The following is a 23,808-nucleotide window of genomic DNA, read 5'->3' on the forward strand; positions in this document are numbered from 1 at the left end:
TCTGCAAAATCCATTTCCTTTACAACGATGAGCTCAAACCAAACCAAACCAAACCAAAGGCTGCTGACGAGCAGGGTCTTCTGTTCCTTCCGTGCTTGTCTCGTGGTCTGGTGCAAGCTGGGAATCAAGGGTATGGGACTGGTGGATGTGTTTTGTTTATACATATATGTATGTATGTAGGCAGGTATTAATATATATACACATACATACACATATATGCACACAGATACAGTCTTCCTAAAAATGCTCTTTGCAGTCCAGAGGCAGCAGGAGTCACTGTGAAGGAAGAGCTGGGCAACATATGGCTGTAGAGTCTGCACTGGAAAAAGTCACTGGCTAAATATACGCCGGCTGCTTGTTTTCTTTTATTTTCATGAGGCGAAATACGAGCTCTGCATAGAGTACAGCCTGTCAATGGGGTTTCCTACTCTAGCCTGCATGGAGTTAACTTCAGAAGAGGCAAGAAAACAGTCGCTCAAGCTAGTTAAAGAGGTATCACTGTCGATATCATGAAAAATGGAGTCGTTTCCTGCAAATGAAACGTATATGTTAAGCTGGAGTCTGTGCAGCCATAAGAGGACACAGTACACATGGATGCTCATAAGTTGCGCACTGCAGCAAAAGGGAATGCTCCTGGCTTTGTTTTTAAACGTTAACGTAATTTCGCTCTAAGGGTCTGACCTACAAAGAAGGCGGCTAGCAACCAATTCACAGAGTTCAACTGGCAGCAGTGCCGCTGAAAGCTGCTGGGATTTAATTTATACTTCAGTCAGCAGCACAAAAGAGAGCCTTGGCTGACGATGGGAGCAGAGAGTGCCGGGGAGGAGCAGGTCTCTGGCTCTCTGTGAGCTGGGATCCAGCATTCATGGGGGCACCAGAGCCACCGAGGAAGGTGGAACCAGACACTGAGTGCCCGTGACAGGGAAAAGTGGTCTGAGAGCCATAACCAGTAACGGTCTTCATTTACACACAAGGTAAAAGACAGATCTACGAATGCAATGGGACCCAGGAGGAGACCCAGCTTCCCTGGCCTCAAGTGAGCTACAGTTGTAAACATGCTTTCATTTCAGAAAATTCCACTCTTTTTGGCCTGGTTTGGAACAGCACCTTTTATTTCCCTTAGCAACTAAGATTTCAGCTTACTTCAACTCTTAAGGTACCAGAAAGAGCTCTGGCTCAAGTCCTGTGAGCACTAAGGAAGTGTTAGTCTGGATCTTTTTCCTCATGCACTCCTTTGAAATGGCTTTGTGCTATCTATCTCCTGCACTGGTCATAGAACCTGCCTCTCAAGAAGTTTTGCTTAGAAAGCCAAGCAAATTGTTAGCAACAAAATCACAAGCCATCTAATGCTCATTGACACTTTGGATGTCCTCAGCTCCTTACAGGATTTACCAAATTGCCTGGTGTGTGCCGCGGACTTGTGTCAGTAGGAAAAGTAATAACTCAGACCCAAAGGAGATTTCTTGTTGGCCTGTGCATGCTGTGCTCATGAAACTGATATGCGTGTGGACCTCTACAGCGAAGCGCTCCTGGTCAGCAGAAATGAGTCTGATGTAACAGGCCCTTGTGGGCTACAGCAAGGCCACTAATCACAGTCTGAGAAATCCTCTTAAATTTTATTTAAATGCCACACTGCAATTGTCCAGAATCAATTATCAGGCATTTAATGCTTGTGGTGCGTTTGGTGCACCTACCCACTTGATGGTGTGTGGTCAGGAAATCCTGAAAGTAAACCATCATCTTGATTTTGGGCAGAGAATAAAATTACGTAGGAGAAATGTCCTGTGGTAACAAATCCATGCATCCAATCTGAGGGATCTTAGAGGGGTGCTTATTCATTTTGGAATGAATAGATTACTTCTCTTTATTAGACCACTTTTCAAGGCACTTTTTTCCCAAAGCTTCTAAGAAAAAGGAAAAACTTGTGAGGAAGCTAGAATTTGGTACTGTTTATTTTTCAATGTCTTGGATAGTGGTTTAAAAAAGTGGAGCTTGAGAGGTGATGTTACTTGGTTTATCATTTATCAGAATTATACTGTGAAATAGTTCTGAAGGGTGTCCAGAGCCTCAGATGAGCTCTCTTCTACCCCCTTATGTGTACATGAAAATATGTACACAAAACTGACTGGTACAAATTCCCTGGTACAAATCCCAGAAAAGATATTATAAAAGCAAGTAACTCTACTGAACCTTTGGTGTGTGAACTAGCATACGAACCCTGCTATTTCTGATGCGGCAGAATGACGCATGCCTTACCATAAGGGTTCATGTGGTCGCCTGGCATTTGTGGAGGGGTAAGACCCTGCTGAAACGGGTCTGTGCCATAACTGCTTTGATCCATTGCTACAATCTGCTGCTGTGGTGGTGCAAGTGGTGTGTAAGATGTCATCATCCCTTCCATTCGGTTGGACATTACTTCTGCAAAGCAAACAGGAGGGCACAGTCACTGCTTAGGAACAAAGAGGCAGCAGACCCTAGCATCAGTGGCAACACTGAACCCAAGCGCAGAGTGAACGCAGCTAGGTGTGCCCTGTCATTCAGAGGAGCCTGCCGAATTTTGTCTGAGAGTACAACCCTGAGCAATAAGTTGAAAGACTTGAAATTTCTGACTACATTTCTGGAGCTCCTGAGTGCTGGACCATATCTTCCCAAAGTCTGTCCTGTGTGTGACATAGCCCTATTATTCCCTAACTTCTGTTGGTACCAGTTTTTCTGGCTCTGTGTAAAGAGGAGGATTTGAGGCTGCAAGGCCTTGGGAGTTGGAGAACCTCAAGAGCATCCACGGAGCAGCAGGGCAAGCCCTGGTGCCTCTGTGCACCTCCGGCCCCAGTTGCTGGGGCACAGGAGGGGCTCCCTCTGCCTTGGCTGTGGCAGCGATGCTGACGCTGTTGCAAGCAGCCTGCAGATGCCAAGCTGAGCACGGTCCCCCTTTCTTCAGGAGAAAACAAACTGGAGGATCTACCTGGAGTGAGCCTCCTGGAGATTTCCTCCAGTGAAAGTGCCTCTGTACTGCACGCTTCTAGAAAGGAGACAGCAGCTTCTGTGTAAGCACCTCCAGGGGCTGGCCCCATGGGAGAACTCTGGGATAACCTGGGATGGGCACTCACACACAGCACCTCTGTGTGTTTGCACTGAGGATGGCACACATTATCCACAGACTTGTGCGTGCCCTGTACGGCTTGCTTAAGACATTATGTGGGAATAGCACTTCAAGAAACCTGGCAGATTCTTTTTCCCTTGCTTTGCCTTCATCACAAATCCCCTACCTTGCCCTAGTCGCTGCGAGTTTTGTTGCTCCTGCTGCTGCTGATGCCTTCGTGCCAGTTTTTTCATCTGAATAAAAGAGGAAAAACAGAACAATCTCATGGCTGTGAATGCAACAATTTTGTTTCCTTACAAAACTCTCTGCAAACATTGCATCAATTAATACTGACCATTTCTATTCATGCAGACACCACTGTGGGTTCAGTTTCATTTCTAAGCTTAAACATTTCAGTTTCCAGTTCATATTTGCATGCAAAATTTACTCCCAACCTCATGTTGCTTTGAGCACAAGAACTTAATGTCTGTGTTTGAAAGTTGCCTTTCTTGTATGGATGTAGACAGCAGTGCATGCAAAATATGTACAGTTCAGTCCCTGGGATCTCCATGGTAGGTACTACGTCTAAGGGGAGGAGGAAATCTGTGTTGGAGGACCATTTGCGCTTCACTTTTGAGAACTTGACAAGCAACCTACCTTTGCTCTTTGGTTTTGAAACCAGACCTGGACAACTCGCACACTGAGTCCTGTTTCAGCTGCTAGTGTTTCTCTGACCTACAGAAGGAAATGTTTAATGCTGTAATTTTTTATATTTTTTTAAAAAAGCTAATCAGTTATGTTAGGAGGAATATGCCTGCACTTACAATAAAAACTGCATGTACAGAATTGCTTTTAAAAATTCCTCATATCTTTGCATAGTTTGTTCAAGTTCTGCCCTTCATATCGCTACTAGTTTCGTAAGTACTGAACAAATAGTCTGAGCTGTGTAAAAATGACACTGTCATTTAATGATTTTTATTTTACCCATGAAACAGTTCTGTGCAAAAAGATATAAATTTGGCTATGAACATTTTTTATATTATTGAGGTACAATTTCATACTTTAAAATGGCAAAAAGGCACATTGCACTGTCCCAAAAGACACACTTTGTACATCAGCAGGAGAATGTCACTTTTTGCAAAACTGACAGCTTTCAGGATGCAACTCCATTTTTTTTTCCAATCAAACTTAGGAGGAAACAGTTATCTGGGATGCTTTTCACAAATATTTGATTTTCACCAGCTTCATCAGTGAAGCAATACGTTATACCTTTCCCTAGCTGCTATAAACAAGATCAACAGCAGGGTTAAGTTTCATAAAAAAGCAAGACTGGAAGGACAAGTAGTGGCACCAAAGCTGAGCACCCGTCTCACTAAATAGTGACTTCCTCTGTGGTGGGACAGAGAACGGCAAAAGCCACTTGTTTACCTGGGCTCTGAGAGTCAAAGACTACTTCATGATTTATAAGAACCAAATATTGCTGTGCAGCAGGAATCAGTCATGTAGCTGCTCCACGTACTGTGGGTGAATATCCAGAAATAACAATCAGCTGGTCTTAAGCTGCTGATTGCTCCGGGCTGAGATGGTAGTTGGGTGAGCATTGCCACATGCTGGCCTGGTTTCTGTATTCACTCCAAGGCACCTGCTGCTGTCCCGGGAAGGGGCAGGGAGATATGTGGAGCTGTGGCCTGACCCTGTCACCCCCATGGCCTGGTGTCAGAGCTGACTTCAGGTCCCTGATGAAGCACCTACCTTCCTACAGGGCTTGGAAGACACTTCAAAGGATGCCTTGAATGCTCGTCTCTGCTGCGTAGTAAGTATTGTCCTTGGTCGTTTAGGTCTTCTTGGGTCCTTCCCATCATCACTTCCTTTTCCTTGGGTTACTTGTCCTTTGGTGGGCTTAACATCTCCGTCTTCATCATCGCTTTTAACTGGTGAAAAATAAACAGGATATAAAATTGTACTTGTTCCACCAAGATAACAGGGTTTTAAGAACTGCTCTTCAGCTGCCAAAGCTAGCCAACAGGTTCAACTATTTATCCCATGTTTATTTGAATACCTAAAGTAACTATGGGCAGGAAGAGACTAGCTTAGATTTGTGTGTACTGCCTAAATCAAATGCCATGAAAACATAAAAATATGTTTAATTTTTAACTGAGGGCATGGGACTGATCAGGGCATGGAAATTCAGAATACGCTTCGATGTTTCCAAGAATTGGTACAGAGAGACTTTGTGCCCTTCCAGCATCGCTTGGTCTCCTGTGTGCAACCACACCGACTGACACACACTTTTCCCTTTACAGCAGAGCAGCATCTTCTCCTGAAGCATTTGTTGCAGACAGGTACTACTGCCCGCACCGCTATGGCAGCAAAACAGTGTAAACGCAAATATCACAAAAATATCTCAAAGTCTGTTTAGCTAAATCTAGTGTAGATTACAGTTATTGTTCTGAGTATTTTGAAGCTCTAGAGATAATATTAAATATAATCTTTGCCATCTCATTTCTGTGTCCCACAGAAAACGTCAGTATTCTTTCTCTGTGTATTTCAATGTGTCTATATGTGCATGCGCAAATTTCTCTTTCTTGCTAAATACATACAAGTATATATGTGCTTGTGTAGACCAAATAGATTATTTGTATTTTCTACAGTTAAATTCTGAATATTCATAGAATCTGGTGCAATTACATGTGCTAGTATATTGTACTGGGAAATCTCAGTCGCAGTGGCAAAGGTTGAAGAGTAAGTACAAATTTTGTTGTGGAAAACAACTTTTCAAGTCAGCATATTTTATTTCACCAGACTACTGATTTTTCTTCCAGAAAACATTAATATACTATTATAGGGACTTCAACATGAAGAAACACACTGTCGTTTTTATATACTTGAATGTTACGTTTGGGGAATTAACAAATTAGACTTTAATTCATTTTAGGGTCTGATTATTATGCACCTAGCAATCTAATCACCTTTTACTTTAATAAGCATCTTTTGCCTAAAGATTAAAGAGAAGTTCAGTCATTTTAATAACCATGACATTATTAACTTTCCAGCATGCCATTTCTAAGGAAAGGTTTGTGAGGATTAATATTGCTCATTGGAGAGTTACTTTTGTGTCCAGTGGATAAATATTTGATTGGAGAAGGACACATTCTTAGCCAGGGCTATGTGAAATCATTTGCTCTCACACAGGCATCTGGGAGATCTGTGTTTTCAATGTATTAGACAATGGGAGAGAAAACATCCCATTTAATTTGTCAACTTGTTTTTCAGGTTTGGGTTTGGCTAACAGAGAATAATGAGGGGAAAAAAGCATCTCCAGGAGTAAGAACCTACCCCTTGTGCCAAGGGGAAATGAAATTGAAACCAAGGTTGTTTTGTGCTGCTGTGGTAGCTTACTGCTGATCAGAAAATACGAAATCTGGTCCTGAAGGAGATCCCAGCTGTGCCCAAAGCAGATCTCAAATGCAGCCAGCTGGCAAACAGCAGCCACCAGTGCCCGCGCAGTGAGTAAGGAAGGCAGGGGAGCAGGGTCCCCATGCCCATTGCTGCAGCATGGGGACAGCCCTGCACATGCAGCTTTTCAAAGGGGGTTTGTCTGGACACAGACAGGCGGACAGCAGGATGCTGAAGTTGGTGATGAGAGAATGACATGCTGAAGGGCAAGTAGGAAACTCACATGCCTCGGGCAAATTCACAAAGAGCCCAAACCCTGTGACATGAGATTTACAGAGAAGAGCGCTCAAGGTCCTGCAAATACAGTATGGCAATAAATAACATGCTGCTCCAAGAAAGGCCCCAGTCCCGCACGTCCTGCTGACTCAGCCGTGACCTTTGTCTTGCAGCATTCCTGACATGAAAATATAAATTTCAGCAATGTGGAGAATATGGTGCTCAGATTAGAGATTAAGGATAATTACTGCTCCTAGCTAAATTGGAATTGGAATAATGCATTTTCCCATAAACCAGAGACAAACATTCATGTCATTTGTACGCTTAATGGAATGGTAATTGTTGATTTTCTTAGACATTTTCTTGGGAAACAAGTGTGCAATTATGATGGCTGGCAGCAATTTGTGTACATACTGTCTCTAGCCTTGCTATCAGACAGGGCACACCGGCAGCAGGAGGTTTCCAATCTCCTTGAGTGCATACGGCACAGGAAGTAGGCATCCCATCTTTCCTGGAACTGCCTGTGAGCCTGAAAGCCAGTCCTCACTGTAACCACTGCTAGATCCCCTGGGTTTTGGACTGGAGAACCCAAATCCACTGTATGAACTACTTGTCCTGTGCAGTACTGTGTTTCCAGTCCTGGACAGACAGCAAGCAGCTTTTGCTCACTCTGTTTTAAAACTTTCCCTAGGAAATGGGTGGAGGAAAGGAGGTATTTGTCTCTCCATCACTGTGAAGAACTCAGGGAAGACACCCATTAGCTGCTACCAGGTGTGAGGGCTCCACTGTCATCTTCAGGAGAAGGCAAAAGCTCTGGTCACAGTATGGTGACCCTCTGCCTTAACTCCCAGGCCAAGTGGTGCAGACTCTTGCAATCATACTGTTCAAACCCCAGGTCCCTCTGAAGAGAGAGGTCACACTGCAGATTAGTAGTAGTGCATTTTAGTAAGATGTCAAGCCTGTTCTCCCTTGATCCTAAACAGTTTGCATTCATCAGGAACAGCACAGGACCTCAAGGACACTCCTGGAGATCTGTAACAGGCAAACTTTGCATGTCTCACTTCGGTACTATATGTAGCATACAAACCTTAGTGGAGCTATCCTTGGGACAACACATAGATGATCTCCTAGGCTGGCACCAGAATGGGGCTCAGACACAAAATAGCAGGTAGGCAACAGAGATGATCAGAAACTAGAGCCTGAGTAGCACAGAAGAGACATACCAGCAGGGAGAAGTCTGGATGGAAGTCAGGAGAACCAAGCATTGTACCTGGCCTGAAAGGATCCAGAGACAGGCTCCCCTAAACTCCTCATTCAAGTTACTGCTTTTTATTTTTCTTCTTGTGTGAGTCCCCTCGCCTGCCTTAACGGGAGTGGATACGCAGGCAGCCGCCCTGGCTTCCTACACTGCACATGCTATTGCTGCAGCACAAACCCACTTCTCAGTTTCCTTCAGATTCTCCTCAGTACTTCTGTGTCGTAGTTTTTCTTAAAGTTACCATTTGTGTTTGGCAGATAGAATACTCTTGAAAATCATATTACTGCTTTTCCTAGCTCAGTGCTGAAAGTGTGTGTGCAGAAGATCCCCTGAAAAATATGTTAAATGGATGGAAGAATGCCTATGGAAAACAGCACACTTTGAATGAGGCCTCAGGTAACTGAAGTCGCTCTGATTCACATTCTGTGATCTTACAGAAAAATACCTTGATGAAAACCAAAAGTTTTTGTCCTTTACTAAGCAGCAAGTTAAGGAAGGGAGTCAAGTTAGGGAGAACAGACTGCAAGTAGGGATTTTTTTAGCTGTGCCTGCTAAATTGCATGGGTGGCATGTGCATATAGATAAAGTGGATGTGTAAATGGATATACTTTTCTATAAGAAAGCTCTACAAACCCTTGCGGCTTTTCCAGTCAGAGCAGGTATGGGAAAAGCTCACCTGAGTCTGAGTCGTCTGGGCTGACTGAGCTCAACAAGTCTTTCTCTTTTTCATAGTCACTTTTGCAGAGCAACTGCCCTTCCTTAAGAACAAATTCGTCCCCTTTCCTCAGCTGTCGTTCGCAAACGCAGCAGCAGAAGCAGGTTAAGTGGTAAACACACTCCAGGGCTCTCATCACGAATTCTGTTGGGGCGATCTTTTCCATGCAGCCACTGCACTTAGCAGCAAACAGCCTGTAAGAAAGAGAGGCAGCAAAGTCAAAGGGAATGTCAGATCATACACTGCATGAATTTAAATACAGCAAATTCTTTAATTTAACTACAGATCAGCTTGGCTCATGCTTTTGCACACTGGGAGACTTGCGTCCTTAGTCTTGGAAACATCACAGACACGCAATTTATTCAAATCTCAATCCCTTTGGTCTAGAGATTCCCAAATCACCTTTGCTGGATAAAAAAATCACTAAGATTTGTCCTTATCTCACGGTTTTGTTCCTCTGCAAAAAGAGAAACAAAAAGGAGCTCTCAGAGTTTGGATAACTTGTTCAAAACTGAATTTATTTTAATTCACCTTTTAAAGGAAGGGCCAATTCACGCTTTGTTTTATACAGGCGCTCTGGTTTCAGCACTTAAACCCTATTCTGAATAGATTTCATGACTTTCCATTTTTGGTATTGTCTGTCTCTGAGGGGGCTGATAAATGAACACAGAAACAAGCATGAAAACTTAGTGCTATTGCTGAGGAGAAGATGACACACACACAAGCAATCGCACACATGCAATTGATAAAGAGAGGAGTAAAATAACACGGCTTTTCTTTGGATGTTGAGTTATTCCAGAACAACCTGTCTCTGAAGGGAGTACTGTGCATTTTAAATGGTGTGAAACATCCTTTGGCAGAGATAGGTAGTGATACAATCTGCTAAATTACCACTATAATCGCAGCCTCTAGAATGTGCACTGTATTCCAGACTAGTTGTTATTAAACCTTTACAAACCCCCTCTTTCATCCATCATTAATTTTCTAAGTTAAAGTTAGAATGATTTAGATTAATTTTATTTTGCTTTTCTAATGGCAACTAGGAATCTCCCTAAGTGAGCTTTTAGAAAGAGGGCTGCTTCAAATAAAGATGAATAGCTAAGTTACGTCCCTGTATCACACAGTGGGCTTGGTGATTTGAAATTCAGTGTCTTTTATGGCAATACATCAAAGTGCAAGGTGCATTAATATTTACATTTCAGCAATGAAATTAACACAACTGCACCCATGTGTTCACAGAAAAAAAAGGAGATTCTGCCTTTTAGGATGGGGTATGCTGATTTTTTTTTTCATCCTCAAAATTACCCCTTTTTTATAAAAGGCGATTATCTTCAATTTTAGAAGGCACAGGCTGTGGTAGTTACCGATTCCTCCAAAGCCTCCATTTTGTCTGAGCTGAGAATTACAGCAAAATGGCAGTCACTGGCTCCTCAGCAAAATGATAGAGTCACAGAATGGGCAGGAGGAAAAAGAAAATGTAAATACATTTGCATATGGCATCCAAAGAAAGGCTAAGTGCCCAAGAACTTGTGGGTTTTCCCCATCTGTATCTTTCGATCTAACAAAAGAGATCTACATGATTAACCTCGCCAGCTCGGTGCATACCTGTGCATCACCACAGCCACAAGATAAGAGCTGTGCTCTGTACAAGCCACGCGAGGTGGACTGAGTGGCTCTTTTTTGGGTATGTAATGAATGAAATCTATTAAAGGGAAACTGATGCCACGCAGGACCCACAGCCTCTGCTAGTAAACAGGCCGTCTTATTTCGTACAGTCTATTGGGTTTGTCTGCAAGGTTTTTCTTCTGTTAGAGGCAAACTTTAACAGAAAGAGAGAAACATGATTTTATGTTCTGACTAGTAAACATCACAAAAATATGACAATGCTTTAGCTAGCAAATTCCTAAACAGGAAATATTTTTATCTATACACAATAACATATCTGAAAGGATTAAAACACAAAGGGAAAAAAAGAGCAAACAGATTTTAAACACTTTAAAAAGTTGTTTCTATTTAACTGCTTAAACCTATTTGACTCAGTTTAATTAAGCTTGTATCTTTTGTCTGAAGATTGTTGTTATGATGGAGCACACTTAAAGACTCCAAAGATTAGCAAATCTGGTGTGAAGGCATCCGGCTTCCCTAACTGGCATCAGTTCATTTGTACCACTGTGACAGTTAACCTGTGTACGCTTCAGTAAAATTCAATCGATGGCTATCAGGAGGGATGGGACAGACCCTACGCGTGGTACCAGCTCTGACGGCTGCAGATGTAACAGCCAGACCAGGAAACGCAGCTGCTGTTGCTGTTTCTGCAGCCTCCAGGTTCCTGGCTCCGTTTGCATTTCAAATCAGTGCTGCTGGTCTGAGAAATACTAAAAAAGAAACTCCAGGAAGTGACCGTGATCCTGCCACTACAGGCACTGTGATCTGTCTGAAAACCTTTGCAATGCTGCTGAGATAACGACGATAAAACCCCAGCACTGTGGTCGTGCTGTTGATAAAAATAACGCCGAGTGATCAGCGTACTTCACATCGAGGTTTTCCTCAGAAAGAGTTAATGTAGGATGCCTGCTCCACCAGCCCCCTTTGTAGGCAGACCACAGAGGCCAGGCTCTGACAGACACTGAGAGCATAAGGACTTCTTTCTCTTTGAAAGAAGAAACTGGAGGAGATGCTGGCTCCAGCGGACCGCACATTAGGTCCTGCTGAACCAAGCCATCCCCGATGCCAGCTGGCCGAACCTGCGCGCGGCTCCACGCAGGCAGCGCAGAGCTGGAATGGCCAGGCAGAAGGCAGCTGCAGGCAGCAGGCAGGCAGCTTCCTGCCTCCCCACCTCCGCGAGGAGAGAATAGGGAGCCTTCCCCGGGAGGGGTCCGGCTGCAGCACGGAGCCAATGTGCGGTGTGGGGCCCGAAACAAGCGGGACGGGCGCTGCGGCGGCCGCTGCATCGCCACAGGTAAGGCCACGCTGCCTCCAGTTTTCTTCCAAGCAAACCACAAAATACGCCACCATCCAGTGAAAGTGAGAACACAAACGTAATACGGTTTACAAATAATTTTAAGTAGGAAAGCATATACCCCCCTTCACATTTCTTCTAACTGGGACATAAAAATAATCTACTTCTTAGCCTTGTGCTATGGAGTGTATTGTTTACCTGAGTAGCACCTCTGCTGTCATACTGCTTTACTGAGTGTTTGGGGTTTTTTTTCTTCAAAATAAAAGATGTCTAGCACATAAATAGAAAATATTTTGTGATATTTATTGGCAATTGAGTATTGCCAGAAAGATGGCACTTTCACGGCAATGTTTCCAAAGGCAGTCTTTTAGTAACAACGAATTACATTGTTGTCAATGTAGTATTAACTCATTCAAATTAACATTAAATTGGCCTGACAATACTGCATGGACTTCATATCTTTAATGTGTCCTTTGTCAACATAAGAAAATTCCATACTCTGTACTCGGGTACTTTCTACATTATAATATGCACTCACACAAATACACACACACATACTGCATCGTGTTGGATTTAATTCTGAGATTATAAAATCTTCATTAAATCTATCTTATAAAGTGTTTATAGGTATTTTTTCAGCTTCCAGAGAGTAACCCAAGGTTATGCACTTTTTTTGCACAAGGCAATCTCACAACAGGAAACTAATCTTGACAAATGACCAGACTTTGATATCTGTGATCTAAAACACTGCTCATTAGACTGTTCATTTTATAAACGAATGGTAATAAACCTGTTGAGAAGTGTAGGATAGCAGGAATACTTTACAGATCACCCCTTTACAGGTTTCAATCAAAGCCATAAATTTGAAGGGGAGCACGCAGATATTCTGTGCTGAGACAAAGACTTCGTCCCACACCAACCACATTTAAAGTAGTATTTCTTTTGCTTTCTATACATTTTACAAATAATTTGCATAACTGACTTTTTACCCCCATTGCTGATTATCTCCAGCTCTCTTAAGTTAATGTCAAACCTCAAAATCCTTGGACTTGTTAAAGTATGTGGAGAGTGGAAATCAAATGCCTTTATTAGGAGCCCCAGGAAATCTCCGACTCCTAAGCACAACGAAAACATTCCAAAGAAAATTGTTCAAAGAGGACAAAGGAGAAAAGCAGAACAAGAAAACCTTGTTTTGAATCAACGATTGCAAGAGTTTTATAAATAAATTCTGTTGCCTGGACAATTTTGAAAGACAACTCAATAGGTTTAGGAGTTTTTAAGTGTGTTTGCCTCTATGCCTGAAACACTTGGGGGATTCAGCTGAGCTAAAGCTTGGAACAATGGCCTGTCTGTCCATCTAAGTATTTGTAATAATCTCTGTGAAGCAACTTTACAGTACTAGATAGTCAAAAAATCTTTACCAGCTAAAACTGGGTGAACTTAAATTAATTTTGCATATATATTAGGGGCAATGAAAATGCTAAGACATGTGGTCCTGTCTTTAAACGGTAGATGAAAATGTTCACCAGCGGAAGAGGCCATAAAGATTTTATTTGTTAGGATATCCCTGTGAAGTCAGGCTGAATCAGTAATCCTTAGAAACAACCACAGTTACATGATCCATTGTGCCTTCCTGCATGGGCACAACCATCTGGTGTTTAATATGTACTACTGATTTATTATCTCTCGCGTAGTTATCTTGCAGCAAGTTTGACCCTGCTATGCTCCTGAGAATCACAGTTCTGCTGTTTACTCTTCTGATGTCCTGACAACCCACCCTTTACCTTTCTATTGCTCACCCAGGTCCTTCATTTCCTCCTGTCTGTGGGCAAATAGATTTTAATTGTTTTATTATAACTAATTTAATCTGTGCTGAGAGATCTCCACGTGCAGTGTGAAATTTGCTGTTCATATTAAGTGTGGTTCAAGAGGTTTGTTATACAGGACAGAGGTATAAAAACAGACTAATTCAGTCAGGTTGTTTATTTACTGGACCTCTGCCGTGAAGCAGTAAATAGGAAGTTATTAAGCCGTGTTTGATATATGCAAGAGGACAGATGCTGCTCTCTACCTATCATAGACATTAAATCATTTTCCTTTCTGTGTTACTCTGACATTACGTGTTGCAAGAAACCACAGCAGATACCTGGCTTTTCTTTATTTAATAAATATGCAAAGATGATGGTCACCAAGATTTTGTAAATATTGTAGGTATAGTCTCTAGCTCTGACGCTTTTCTTTCTGATAATAGCCTGTATATGACATCTCTATCGTGCCTATATAGCCAGCTGGGAGTTTGCTTGGCACTTGTATAGTACAAAATACGTTAGAGCTGAAGTAAAATATATTATGCTTTTCACACAACTGAGTTTTATTAAGAGAAGAAATTAAATTACTAATGAATGACATCTGTTAGTTGGTCTTTGGGAGAAATTTTGATACTTCCATCTTCTTTAGATGACATAGAATGGGGAAAACACTATGCGTGGGGTTTTTTTCCAGCATAGGACTTGAACATTTTTGTAGTGTCTTATAGCACATGGGTGCTTATAAAAAAGAAAAACTGTTGCTTGGTTGCACTGAATTCTGAACATTCAAAACATCTCAAATGCACTAAAGCAAAACAGAAATATTATAATTTTATTATTTTAAAAAAAAAATCTAAAAAAAGAAACAATCCATTTTAAATATTTTCCCTGCAGAAAAAATAATTACATAGTTTATTAAAGCCAATTTCATAGCTGAAACTTTGGTGAAAGGAAGCTAATTCCCTTTCACCGAGTAGTAATAAAACATGAGCAAAAATTAAAAGCTTCTAGGAAAAAAAAGGAATATTTAGAGAGAAACTGAAACAAAGAAACCTTTTTCTTCTTCAGGGAGAACTGAAGAAAATATTTATTAACCCTCTCTCCACAGGTGCTGTAGTAAGAACACCAACTACTGGTGAAAGCTTGCGTTTAAAACTGTGCTTCACAATGTGGATTTGGATTCACAGATTAAAACATAGCATATCTTGGGACTAAGTTACTTTTTCTTCCTGTGAACGTTTTACCTGTATTTTCATGAGAAGTGCCGTACTGCCATGCAAAGGCAACCTAATGGATAAAATAATGATAGAGACCACATGTTATCCCATGCTAAGTGAAATCCTGCTCTGAAGCTGGTGGGAGTTTGACCATGGACGTTGTCAGAGCCACAAGCTCACGTGACTGCTCTGTCCACCAAACACAGGCCGCAGGCAGCATCACAGGATGGCCATACCCAGATGATGGCTCTTCTCATGACCATATCCACAAAAATATTACCCTTTGTTTGATTTCCTTCCCATTGGAATAAGAGGAAAAAGTCCCATTTGCCTCGATAGGAGCAGGATTTTGTTAATTTTTAGACTCTGCTTCCCATTAGCGGCAGGGACAGCAGCACTGTGCGTACCTCTGTGCCATGTGGCAGCTCCATCCAGACCACCATCACTGGCCTCTACCGCAACAGAAATGACAACTGCCAAAAAGTCTCCTGCCCTGTGTTAATTGTCTCTCTTTACATAGTTTCAACAAAGGAAAAAGTCATCTGTGGACAGTGAGCTGATGCCCCCTCTTGAGCAGAGCTCAGGACCCTGCAGGATCCCACAGCCACTCCACCAGCAAGGGCCAGTCCAGAGGGACATTTGTGCAGACCAGCCGTTCCCAGCTCCCTCTCAACATGCCAAGACAGGTCTTGGCTGCCGCCCGCTCTGATGGGGCGGGTGTTTGGCAGGGGAATGGACTGGGACAGCCGCCCCCTCATGTGGTGACAGGTGACTGCTCGTCACTTTCTCAAGAGGTCCTCAGGCCGCCGGGCACAGGACTCCCCAGCCAGCCGGTACCCAGCCTCAGCTCGTGCAGCTGAGGCATCTCAAAATCCCTTCCGTGGGTGGGCCAAGTGCTTGCTGACCAGGCCAAAGCTCTGTGCACTGGTGGTTCCGGGGTCGGAACCATGATGCTGAGATAAATGGAAAAGACCCAACGAATGGATTCAGTAAAATGCATAAAGACACACAGAATTCAAAGCAGCCATCCTAATGTAACTTGTGCAAGTGTGGCCAGAATTACCTAAAAAGTTACATCTTCCTTAACTATAAAGTAAAACATAAAATGTAAAGTGCAGAGGAGTTTCTCGCTTCAAGCAGAAAGTGACAGAATGGATTCTTCTCTTTGCTTAATTTTCATCCCCTAATTGACCACTTTGTTCAACTGTCTTCCATCACTGCCATGAAGTTCTATTTTATAGCATTTTTCCTTACAACACTTTGATGGAAAAATTTATGAAGAATCGAATTATTGCTGTTAGAAGGGAATTAAAACAATTTTTCATTTACAAAGTCACTGATATTGCTCTACTGTGCTCCACCTTTGGGAATCCAATTGCTCTTCTCAGCTACTCCCATTCCTCTTTATAGCACGGCAATTGCACTGTACAGATTATGGCTGCAATTTTCTCCTAATCTGTTCTGTAGAATAGAAACTGTTATAAAAGTTAAGGGCGTCAATTGAATTGATAAAGCCAGGGCTGCAATTAAGAAACCTAATGGATTAACAAAATATGATGATTTTGTTAGAATTATATTTTTAGGCAGTCCAAACATTTGGGAAATAATGTTATTTTTGTCTACGAGTTTTAAAAAGGCTAACCGGGCTTCTGCTGTTGTGCTTTTTGTATTGCTTCAAATTATGCTGAAGTGCTATAAAAACATAGTACGTGATGAGGAGTTTGTACTTCTGCTGCAACTCTGCTGAGCTAGGTCATTACTGAAAACCAATGGGTTTTTTTTCATTTTTCTTCCTTTGGATTTTTATTCAGTTATTTACACATATTAAACTAAATCCATCTTTATTTCCTACCTGTACAACCTCACTAATTTCCAGTGGGCGAAATGGCTCATGCTCTCCGTGGACAGGGGGCTTTATTTCATAGCCCAGCTCTGTGCGAGGACCGCCTGTCTCCAGCATGCTGAATATTCACTAGTCTGATGAGGCGTCTTATCCTTCTTGTTCACTAAGTGGCATACTGAATTTACAGTTGCCTTTGAATTTACATCGCCAACAACACAGGGAAATTCTTCTAATATAATTTTTATATGAAAATTCACCCTAAAGGCCCTATAAGCAGGGAAATTGTACTATTGGTGATTCACTGCCCCGGCCTTCACTTTTACAGAAAAAAATAATCGTGTGTCAAAGCAATTCAAATGTAATTTCTAAGTTATTTCTTGGCTGGCAAGAATGACTTAGGGAAAGAATTTACACAGGGCCTTTCCTCTCAACTAGGAACATTAAGAGGAAGAAACATTATTTGCCAATATAAAACAAAATAACTTCCTGTGCCTGCTGCACTGATGCTGTACAAGAGCTTGTGCCCAAACCCATCAGCACAGCCAATTTAGCAACTGATTTGCAAGGGAAAGATACCTTAAGTCCTGTGGTGTTAATGTCTTTACAGTGGGGGGTCTATTGCCAGCTTCTCCAAACTCATCAACACAATCTATTATTAATACCCAGAAAGGCTTTATAGTATCTTTATAGCACAAGGCAATGAAAGCTCTGTGGTGTAATCTGTTATCTATATTGCAAAAACATGTGAAATAAAACAAAACATAGACACTTCATAAACAAAATGTTTCATCTGTTACATCTCTCTGCCTCTCCTATATATAAAGCAGTAGGGTGCAGGAAAGGCATTCAGAGAGATTTGCTGTTAGATGTGGGACTGGCTTCTTTTTAGATTTTATTTGTAATGTGACAAACTTTAAACTGAATGAAAATTTCCGCTTCTTTCACTGAGATGAAAACATTCGGATCTTTGCAAAATTAGGCTGCATTTGATTTGTAGAGCAAAGGGGTTTAGGAGCAAAATACAGCATCTAAAAATCCTAAAGGTAAGCTCTTTATGATATAGTGATGAGCTGGTCAACACAACATAAGGACGCAGCTGTGGTGGGGTGAGGAGGAAGGTGCCGTCTCTGCTCCCGTGGTGGCTGAGCACGGTACCCAGGCAGAGGCAGGACCAGGTACTTAGGTCAGGGGCATTGCCATGGTAAGAGCTGAAGAATTTGTCTCCAGTAAGCAGCAGCAAAACCAAGTGCCCACTGGCATTTTCCTAGAGGCAGTTATTTCTTTGGAAAGCATTCAAGAACAGAATCTGAGCAGAGTTGGATCTTTTCTTCTGTTATTGATCTACATGTCAATATTTTATATGAAAAGCCTAGAATTACTCTACACTTAGTCCCTAGGAACAGACACAATTAGAAATATCATTTAGCAGCAAATAAGTAAACACACAATTTAAAACCCAAGAAGATGTTGTTTTGAATAAACAGACTGTGGCAAAGGTGGAACTGAGAAAGCGGTACGGAGAAAGTTTTGTATACTTGGTGCATATATGTTTGCAATACAGTAAGAGCCAAAAAAGCCCTCAACACAGGCCTGCCTTATTTCCCAGATGCCCTTTTATTTTCTTTGCCTGTTGAAAATAAATTGTTCTTTTGTAGTGTTTCTCTTTTCAGTCCGACTGTCAGCTATTATTTTTCTATTTCCTCTTTTTGTCACTTTGCATTATTTTTGGTGCTGTAATTCCCATTTGTTCCCACTCCTATCTTCCTGTCTCCCATTGTTCCATTTTTTAATCCCCATTTTTACTCTTCTTCGGCTCTTTTTTGGCCCATTCTCAGTAGGGTTTGAGAGAATACCCAGGCGTGACTCCCTGCTATAGCAACCACACCTCCCCAGGAAAGCCACAACAATCTCTTCGGGAGGAGGAAAGTCTTTCACAAGCTGGCAGCAAAAGTAAATCCTTCTTCAAGGAACAAGAAGGATTAGCAGAGAGCAGTGGGCTGCAGACTTAACCCTACCCCTCATTTCTTTAGAGCACCAGTCACTCAGAACCCTGCTGTGATGCACAATTAAACAGAACCCAAAAAAATCCTGAATGACACAAGAGCCGGATTGTGTAAAGGTTTAATTCCACTTTAATACCTTTCCAAGTTCAGAACTCAAAGATAGCAATTTAACCCAAGAATCCCCATCTGAGCATGAAAAGTTGCCATTTTTCTTACAGAAGTCCCCGCTATATTCTGCTCTAAATCATGCACTATTAGCCTGACCTTTAATGGATGAAATTTTTTTCATCTCACATAGTTTCTCTTTATTGTCCTTCTTTCACAAACTTTGTTCTTCTGATAAGACAGAAGAGTCTTATCAGAGGCACAGAGCTTTGGGAGAAACTCTGTAAAAAGGACCACTGGAAAAGGAACACTAAAAAACCAAACCAAACCAAACCCCAAAAACTCAGGCAACAAAGGTGTGTCCTGCAACATCTAGGAATGATAATTTATTCTTGTAATGTGGAGTCATTCTTATTAACATCATGTCAATTACTTATTATTAATATTACAATGGAAAATAAATAGCACTCTTAATATAGGCTTTTTTGAAAACTCCAAACATCTGACTCATCTTTTTTACGTTAATGAACAGACATCTGATTCATCTTAGTTAATGAACAGACTAGCCTGGTTATTCTAGTACAGATGATTACTATAGTTGCTGTACAAACTGAATTTTTAGATTAACACGGAACTACCAAAATCTCCTAGCCCTGATAGAGTCCTAAAGACTTAGCTATCGGCATCTGTGTGTGTATTCAGGCTCTGGTAAACTAGATTCTCTAAACCCATACAAAAAGATTTATCAATAAGCAAAGCCCTATAGCATGTCCAGACCCTCCTTTTGCCTGGGACATTAGCACAGATTTTAAGTTATTCCAGCAGTTAAACATATATCACACAGGACACTTCCACATGTGTGAAAATGAAATCCCATTAGACACCAACAACATTATTAGGCATGCAAAGAGGATTATTCCCTTAAGCTCACAAGACTGAAAGGTTTGTCTAAACATTTTATTAACTTTTTCAGATTTTTTTTTTTAGTTAAATGAAAACTTGTAAGTAGGTCAAAGCTGGAAAATACTACTTAACTTTTGGTTATGTGTATGTATATATATTATACACACATGCACACACACATGCATACAGAGAGAAAAAATAGAGATGCCTGTTAGAGAGAAAGTATACAAAATCCCCACCACATCATATCAGTATGGCATTCCTTTCTTTTGGCGAGAAAATTTTTACGGCTTGGAATTGTTCTATAAAAGCACAGAAATATGCCATGGTATTCCTGAGGGTTCCATAAATGTTTCCAAAAATTAGGCACTTTGTTGACTATCTGGCTGAAAAAAAATCCTGCTCTGACTGTACTGTCCTTTCTACAAAGTTGACAAAGCACCTTTTTTTTTTTTAAACAGAATATTTGCTGAAATAGAATGAAGTTTGCTCACCAGTAATTCTGAGGTTAAGATCATCTGCTAAAGATAAATAAAGGAGGAGAAGCTGTGTCAGTTTTTGCTTCAAGTGAAATGAAGAATTCCTTTGACACCATCAGGAACAGGATGGGGTCCTCATTCACAGGTAAGACGACTTTAAAAACGCTTAGCTCCACTGAGAGTTCGGTCCTAAATCTATTTTCTACTACTCCCTCACAGAATCCCCAGCTTTGACATTAAAGTGTTGTTAGCAGTGTCTCAATTTACTGGTGGAAGGAAAATTATTCCTTTTTTGGATCTCACATCAGCACATGTCACAATTCACAAAACAGCTCGCACTGGAAATTTTGCGAACGCCATAGGCGACACTCCAGCACATGCTTGTACGTGCTACCTGCTGGTCGCGATGGACACGTCAGATGGTCACGTAAGGGGCATGGCTGATTTGCACATTTCTCTTGTTCTCATTTCGCTGACAATAGGCATTAAAATAATCAAGATTTGCTTCTAGCGCTGCACCAAGCAGGCAGGAAATGTAGAAGCTTGGGTGTACAAGTTAATGAAATATGGTTGGGTGAACATAAGCTCTTCATTTAGACAATAACAGTTATCGCTGCAGTTTCTTTGTACCCGCTTTATGAAAGTCATAAACTCTCCAAAGAAAAGCATGAGCTATTTTACCCTGATGGTCTTTGACTCTCTCTCACTACCTGCTGGCACAGTTAGAAAGTATGAACTGCCTTTGAACAGATTAGGACCAAGTTAAAGTGTGACAACATCTTAAGCTTTCTCCACATGTTGCCAATGATTTCCCACTAAAGATGTTACCCTCATCACTTCTGCCACAATGATAAGAATCTATAGCCCACTCACTTGAGGAGATAAAAGCGGTTTAGCTGGAAGTATAAAGTCCTCTGACTTGCTAAGCTGAGTGACTGGCTGTCCCAACCTAGCTGAATTTTTCCTCTACAAAGCACAAAATCCTTATCATTAGGGACTTAAGCTGCTTTTTATTTTGAGACAAAAAGAATACTGTTTATTGGCATCCAACTCAAACCAGCTGTAAACAGTTGCTTTGATGAAGAAGCAGCTACAACTTCAGTATGCCCGAAGGCACATACCCACTGAGTGTCAATCATTAAAGGAAGAATGTAAGGTGTATACAGGGTCAAAAGAAGGCCAAGGGACATTTAAGACCTCAGGGATCCTGGATAGCCCGGTTTGCCTTTAGAACCAAAAGAGGATTTTAAGCTATCCTGCTGTATGACCTTTATCTCAAGAGGCAGCTCTGTGGCTAGGCTCAGCCCTCAATTTACCCACAGGAACAGCAGACTTGCAGTGTTAGGAGTTTCTCCCCAACGTGACTGTGGAAGCAGCATGGTGAGCTTTGATTTGACAGAGCTTAAATGGCTCCAGAATGCTGCACTTCGCAACAAACTCAGGATCCACACAGAAGACTTTGACAGCAGAAGTCCTGCTGGTTTCTACAGATATTTGAGTCACAATGTGCAGGGCACTCTAAGTAATTTTAATTCTTGTATTTACCCTTCTCGTAACTTACTTCTTTCATCAAGAATCACTTTACTGGCTGCAACAACTATTTAAGTTAGACATGCCCCACTAACCATTTTGGTGTGAGAAGTATAAAGTTATTGTAGAATTAAAGATGAAATGGCAGGAAGATCAAAAATGTAATTAAAAATAAGTTTGAGAACGAACAGCAATAGCTCCATCATGAAACATGTCTCCACAGTTATAAATCCTCTTGTAATCAAATACATACCAGCAAAAAGCCCAAACTTCAGGACAAGAGTCTCGAGAGTGCCTAGGCAACTCACAGATTCTGTTTCAAAAATAGTTGCTCTTGGATGTGGACTTGGAAGGGGTTCATAGTCATAAGAAGAAAGCAAAATAATCCCATTTTTGTCATATAGTTCACTCTGAAGGTGCCAGCTCTTTTCTGTTTCCTGGAGTGGGCTAGTCCAGTTACTACTGTCATCAGAGTCAGATTAGGTCTCAAGCAAATAAATGCACAAATGGTGTGGGTTTCTTACATATCCCTGCTTGTTCACATTACACTTTAATGTCTTTATTTGGACAGTAGTACCTACTAAACACTTTCTAAACACAGAGAAAATATACAAATCCTGGCCCCAGAAATGCAAATTTAAGAGAGAAACGGTCATGGTTTGAGAGGTGAAATGGCTTAGTTGTTGATGGGCCCCTGATTTCTCAGTTGCAAAGTTCAACACAAGTGGGGAAAAAAAAACCCGCTTCTTACAGATTCCCCATAATGAAGTTCACACTGTCTCCGTTCACACCGTTCCCTGATACAGACAAATAAAAAAGACTAATTGAGGGGGCAGTAAAGAGGTATTGTGCTGCCTGACACTGGGGCTAGCTTTGGGTGCTGGCATGGTCTCCTTCACGCCCTGCGCACGGAGCGAGCCACGGGGATGGAGGCTCCTGCAGGCCCCCACCTTGTGGCTGCAGCAGCTGAGGTGGCTGCTGCCTCCAGGCATCCTCCCAGCCATGCCCTGCCGATCGCCAACCCCGGCAGCGACAGCAATACCCGTCTGATGCACAGCCACCTTCCTGGCCCCACGTATTAACACAACCTCACAGCAGTAGCATTTGCCCAAAAAACACTGGCCTGAAACGCGGAGCAACACAGAGTGAAAATGCAATCACTGCTCCCCAGGACTCAGGGAACTGGCACTCCCCAGTGACAGCCAGCACGTGGAGAGGGGACACAGTGCCTGCAGCCCCACCACTAGCTTCAGGGTAGCCCAAGGTGAGCCTCGCACACCTCGTGTCACTGTCTAGGAGTCAGCTGGGTAATTCCAATGTATGTGGAATTAAATACTGAGGCCAACCTGAGGCCCCCTTCATGGGAAACTCCATCTTACACTCCAAAAGGACCCTTTTATAACATTTAAGTAAAAAGAGACTGTTATCAGCCACTCCATCCCCAGTCCAGTGCTGAAACTATCTGTAAACCTGTGCCACGTTTGAGGCTCAACCTCTTCAGCAAGGTACCGCGTACAAGAAGCACATCCCATTCCAGCAGGGAATAAAGGACTGAAGAAATGTGCAGGTGAGGCTGAGGAAGGGCATAAGAGGGCATCACTGACAGAGGTGACACCTGGGGAGGGATCTGCAGAGTAAGGACAGCCCTGGGGGTTGGTCTCCCGCAGGATTCCAAACCTGGGGGAACTCTGGAGCATGGCCAACGCCAGCACACCCAGTGCAGGGCTGCTACTCAGCTCTGCGCTCTTGGCACCGTGGCAGGGCATAGCTGGGACAGACGGCACTTCAGGCAGTTGGTGCCTCACTCCTGCATCCCTGCAACACTCTCCAAGTCCCCTGATGTGGCTCTATTTGCAACCCTGCTTGTCTTGTGTGGCTGTGTGCAGCCTCCCCGTGCTCGTGCAACTCCTCCCTGCAGGAGCTACACAACCATTTGCAGCCTGCACAGTTGTAAGAGACCCAGCCCATGGCCCACACCTGCACACATGCCAGTCTCACGGCTAACACTTGGCTCTCGCAGCCAAGAAATACAGAAGCCCCAGGCCAGTCCTAAGCTCCACCGCCCGTCTCCTGCGGGTGGAAGGAAAGCAGAGCGCCTGTTCTGTGGCGTGCTGGAGACAACAGGCTTTCTAAAGACCAGTCGCATGGATGCAGACATTCACTCATCATGGGAACAAAGACACTCTGGGGAAGCTTGGCCACCCGTGCCTACAGCTTCGTGCTGCAGCCAGACTGAC

General features: G+C 42.4%; 1 protein-coding gene across 2 annotated transcripts in view; it reads right to left on the reverse strand.

Moving 5' to 3' along the window:
* Positions 1-371: 371 nt before the first annotated feature.
* LMX1B (LIM homeobox transcription factor 1 beta) overlaps positions 372-23,808 on the reverse strand; it is a gene marked incomplete at both ends in the record, with an annotated part of 104,758 nt that continues 81,321 nt past the window's right edge. Inside the window, 6 exons of one of the 2 annotated variants that reach the window (XM_082327215.1) lie at positions 372-529; positions 2,278-2,418; positions 3,267-3,333; positions 3,737-3,814; positions 4,832-5,010; positions 8,686-8,918. In XM_082327215.1, coding sequence (XP_082183341.1) covers positions 372-529; positions 2,278-2,418; positions 3,267-3,333; positions 3,737-3,814; positions 4,832-5,010; positions 8,686-8,918 — 856 coding nt within the window. Of the gene's footprint in view, positions 530-2,256; positions 2,419-3,266; positions 3,334-3,736; positions 3,815-4,831; positions 5,011-8,685; positions 8,919-23,808 lie in introns of both variants that reach the window. The other variant, XM_082327214.1, reaches the window with a different exon arrangement.

This window comes from Platalea leucorodia (assembly GCF_965183815.1).
Source record: "Platalea leucorodia genome assembly, chromosome: 15".
Taxonomy (NCBI): Eukaryota; Metazoa; Chordata; class Aves; order Pelecaniformes; family Threskiornithidae; genus Platalea; species Platalea leucorodia.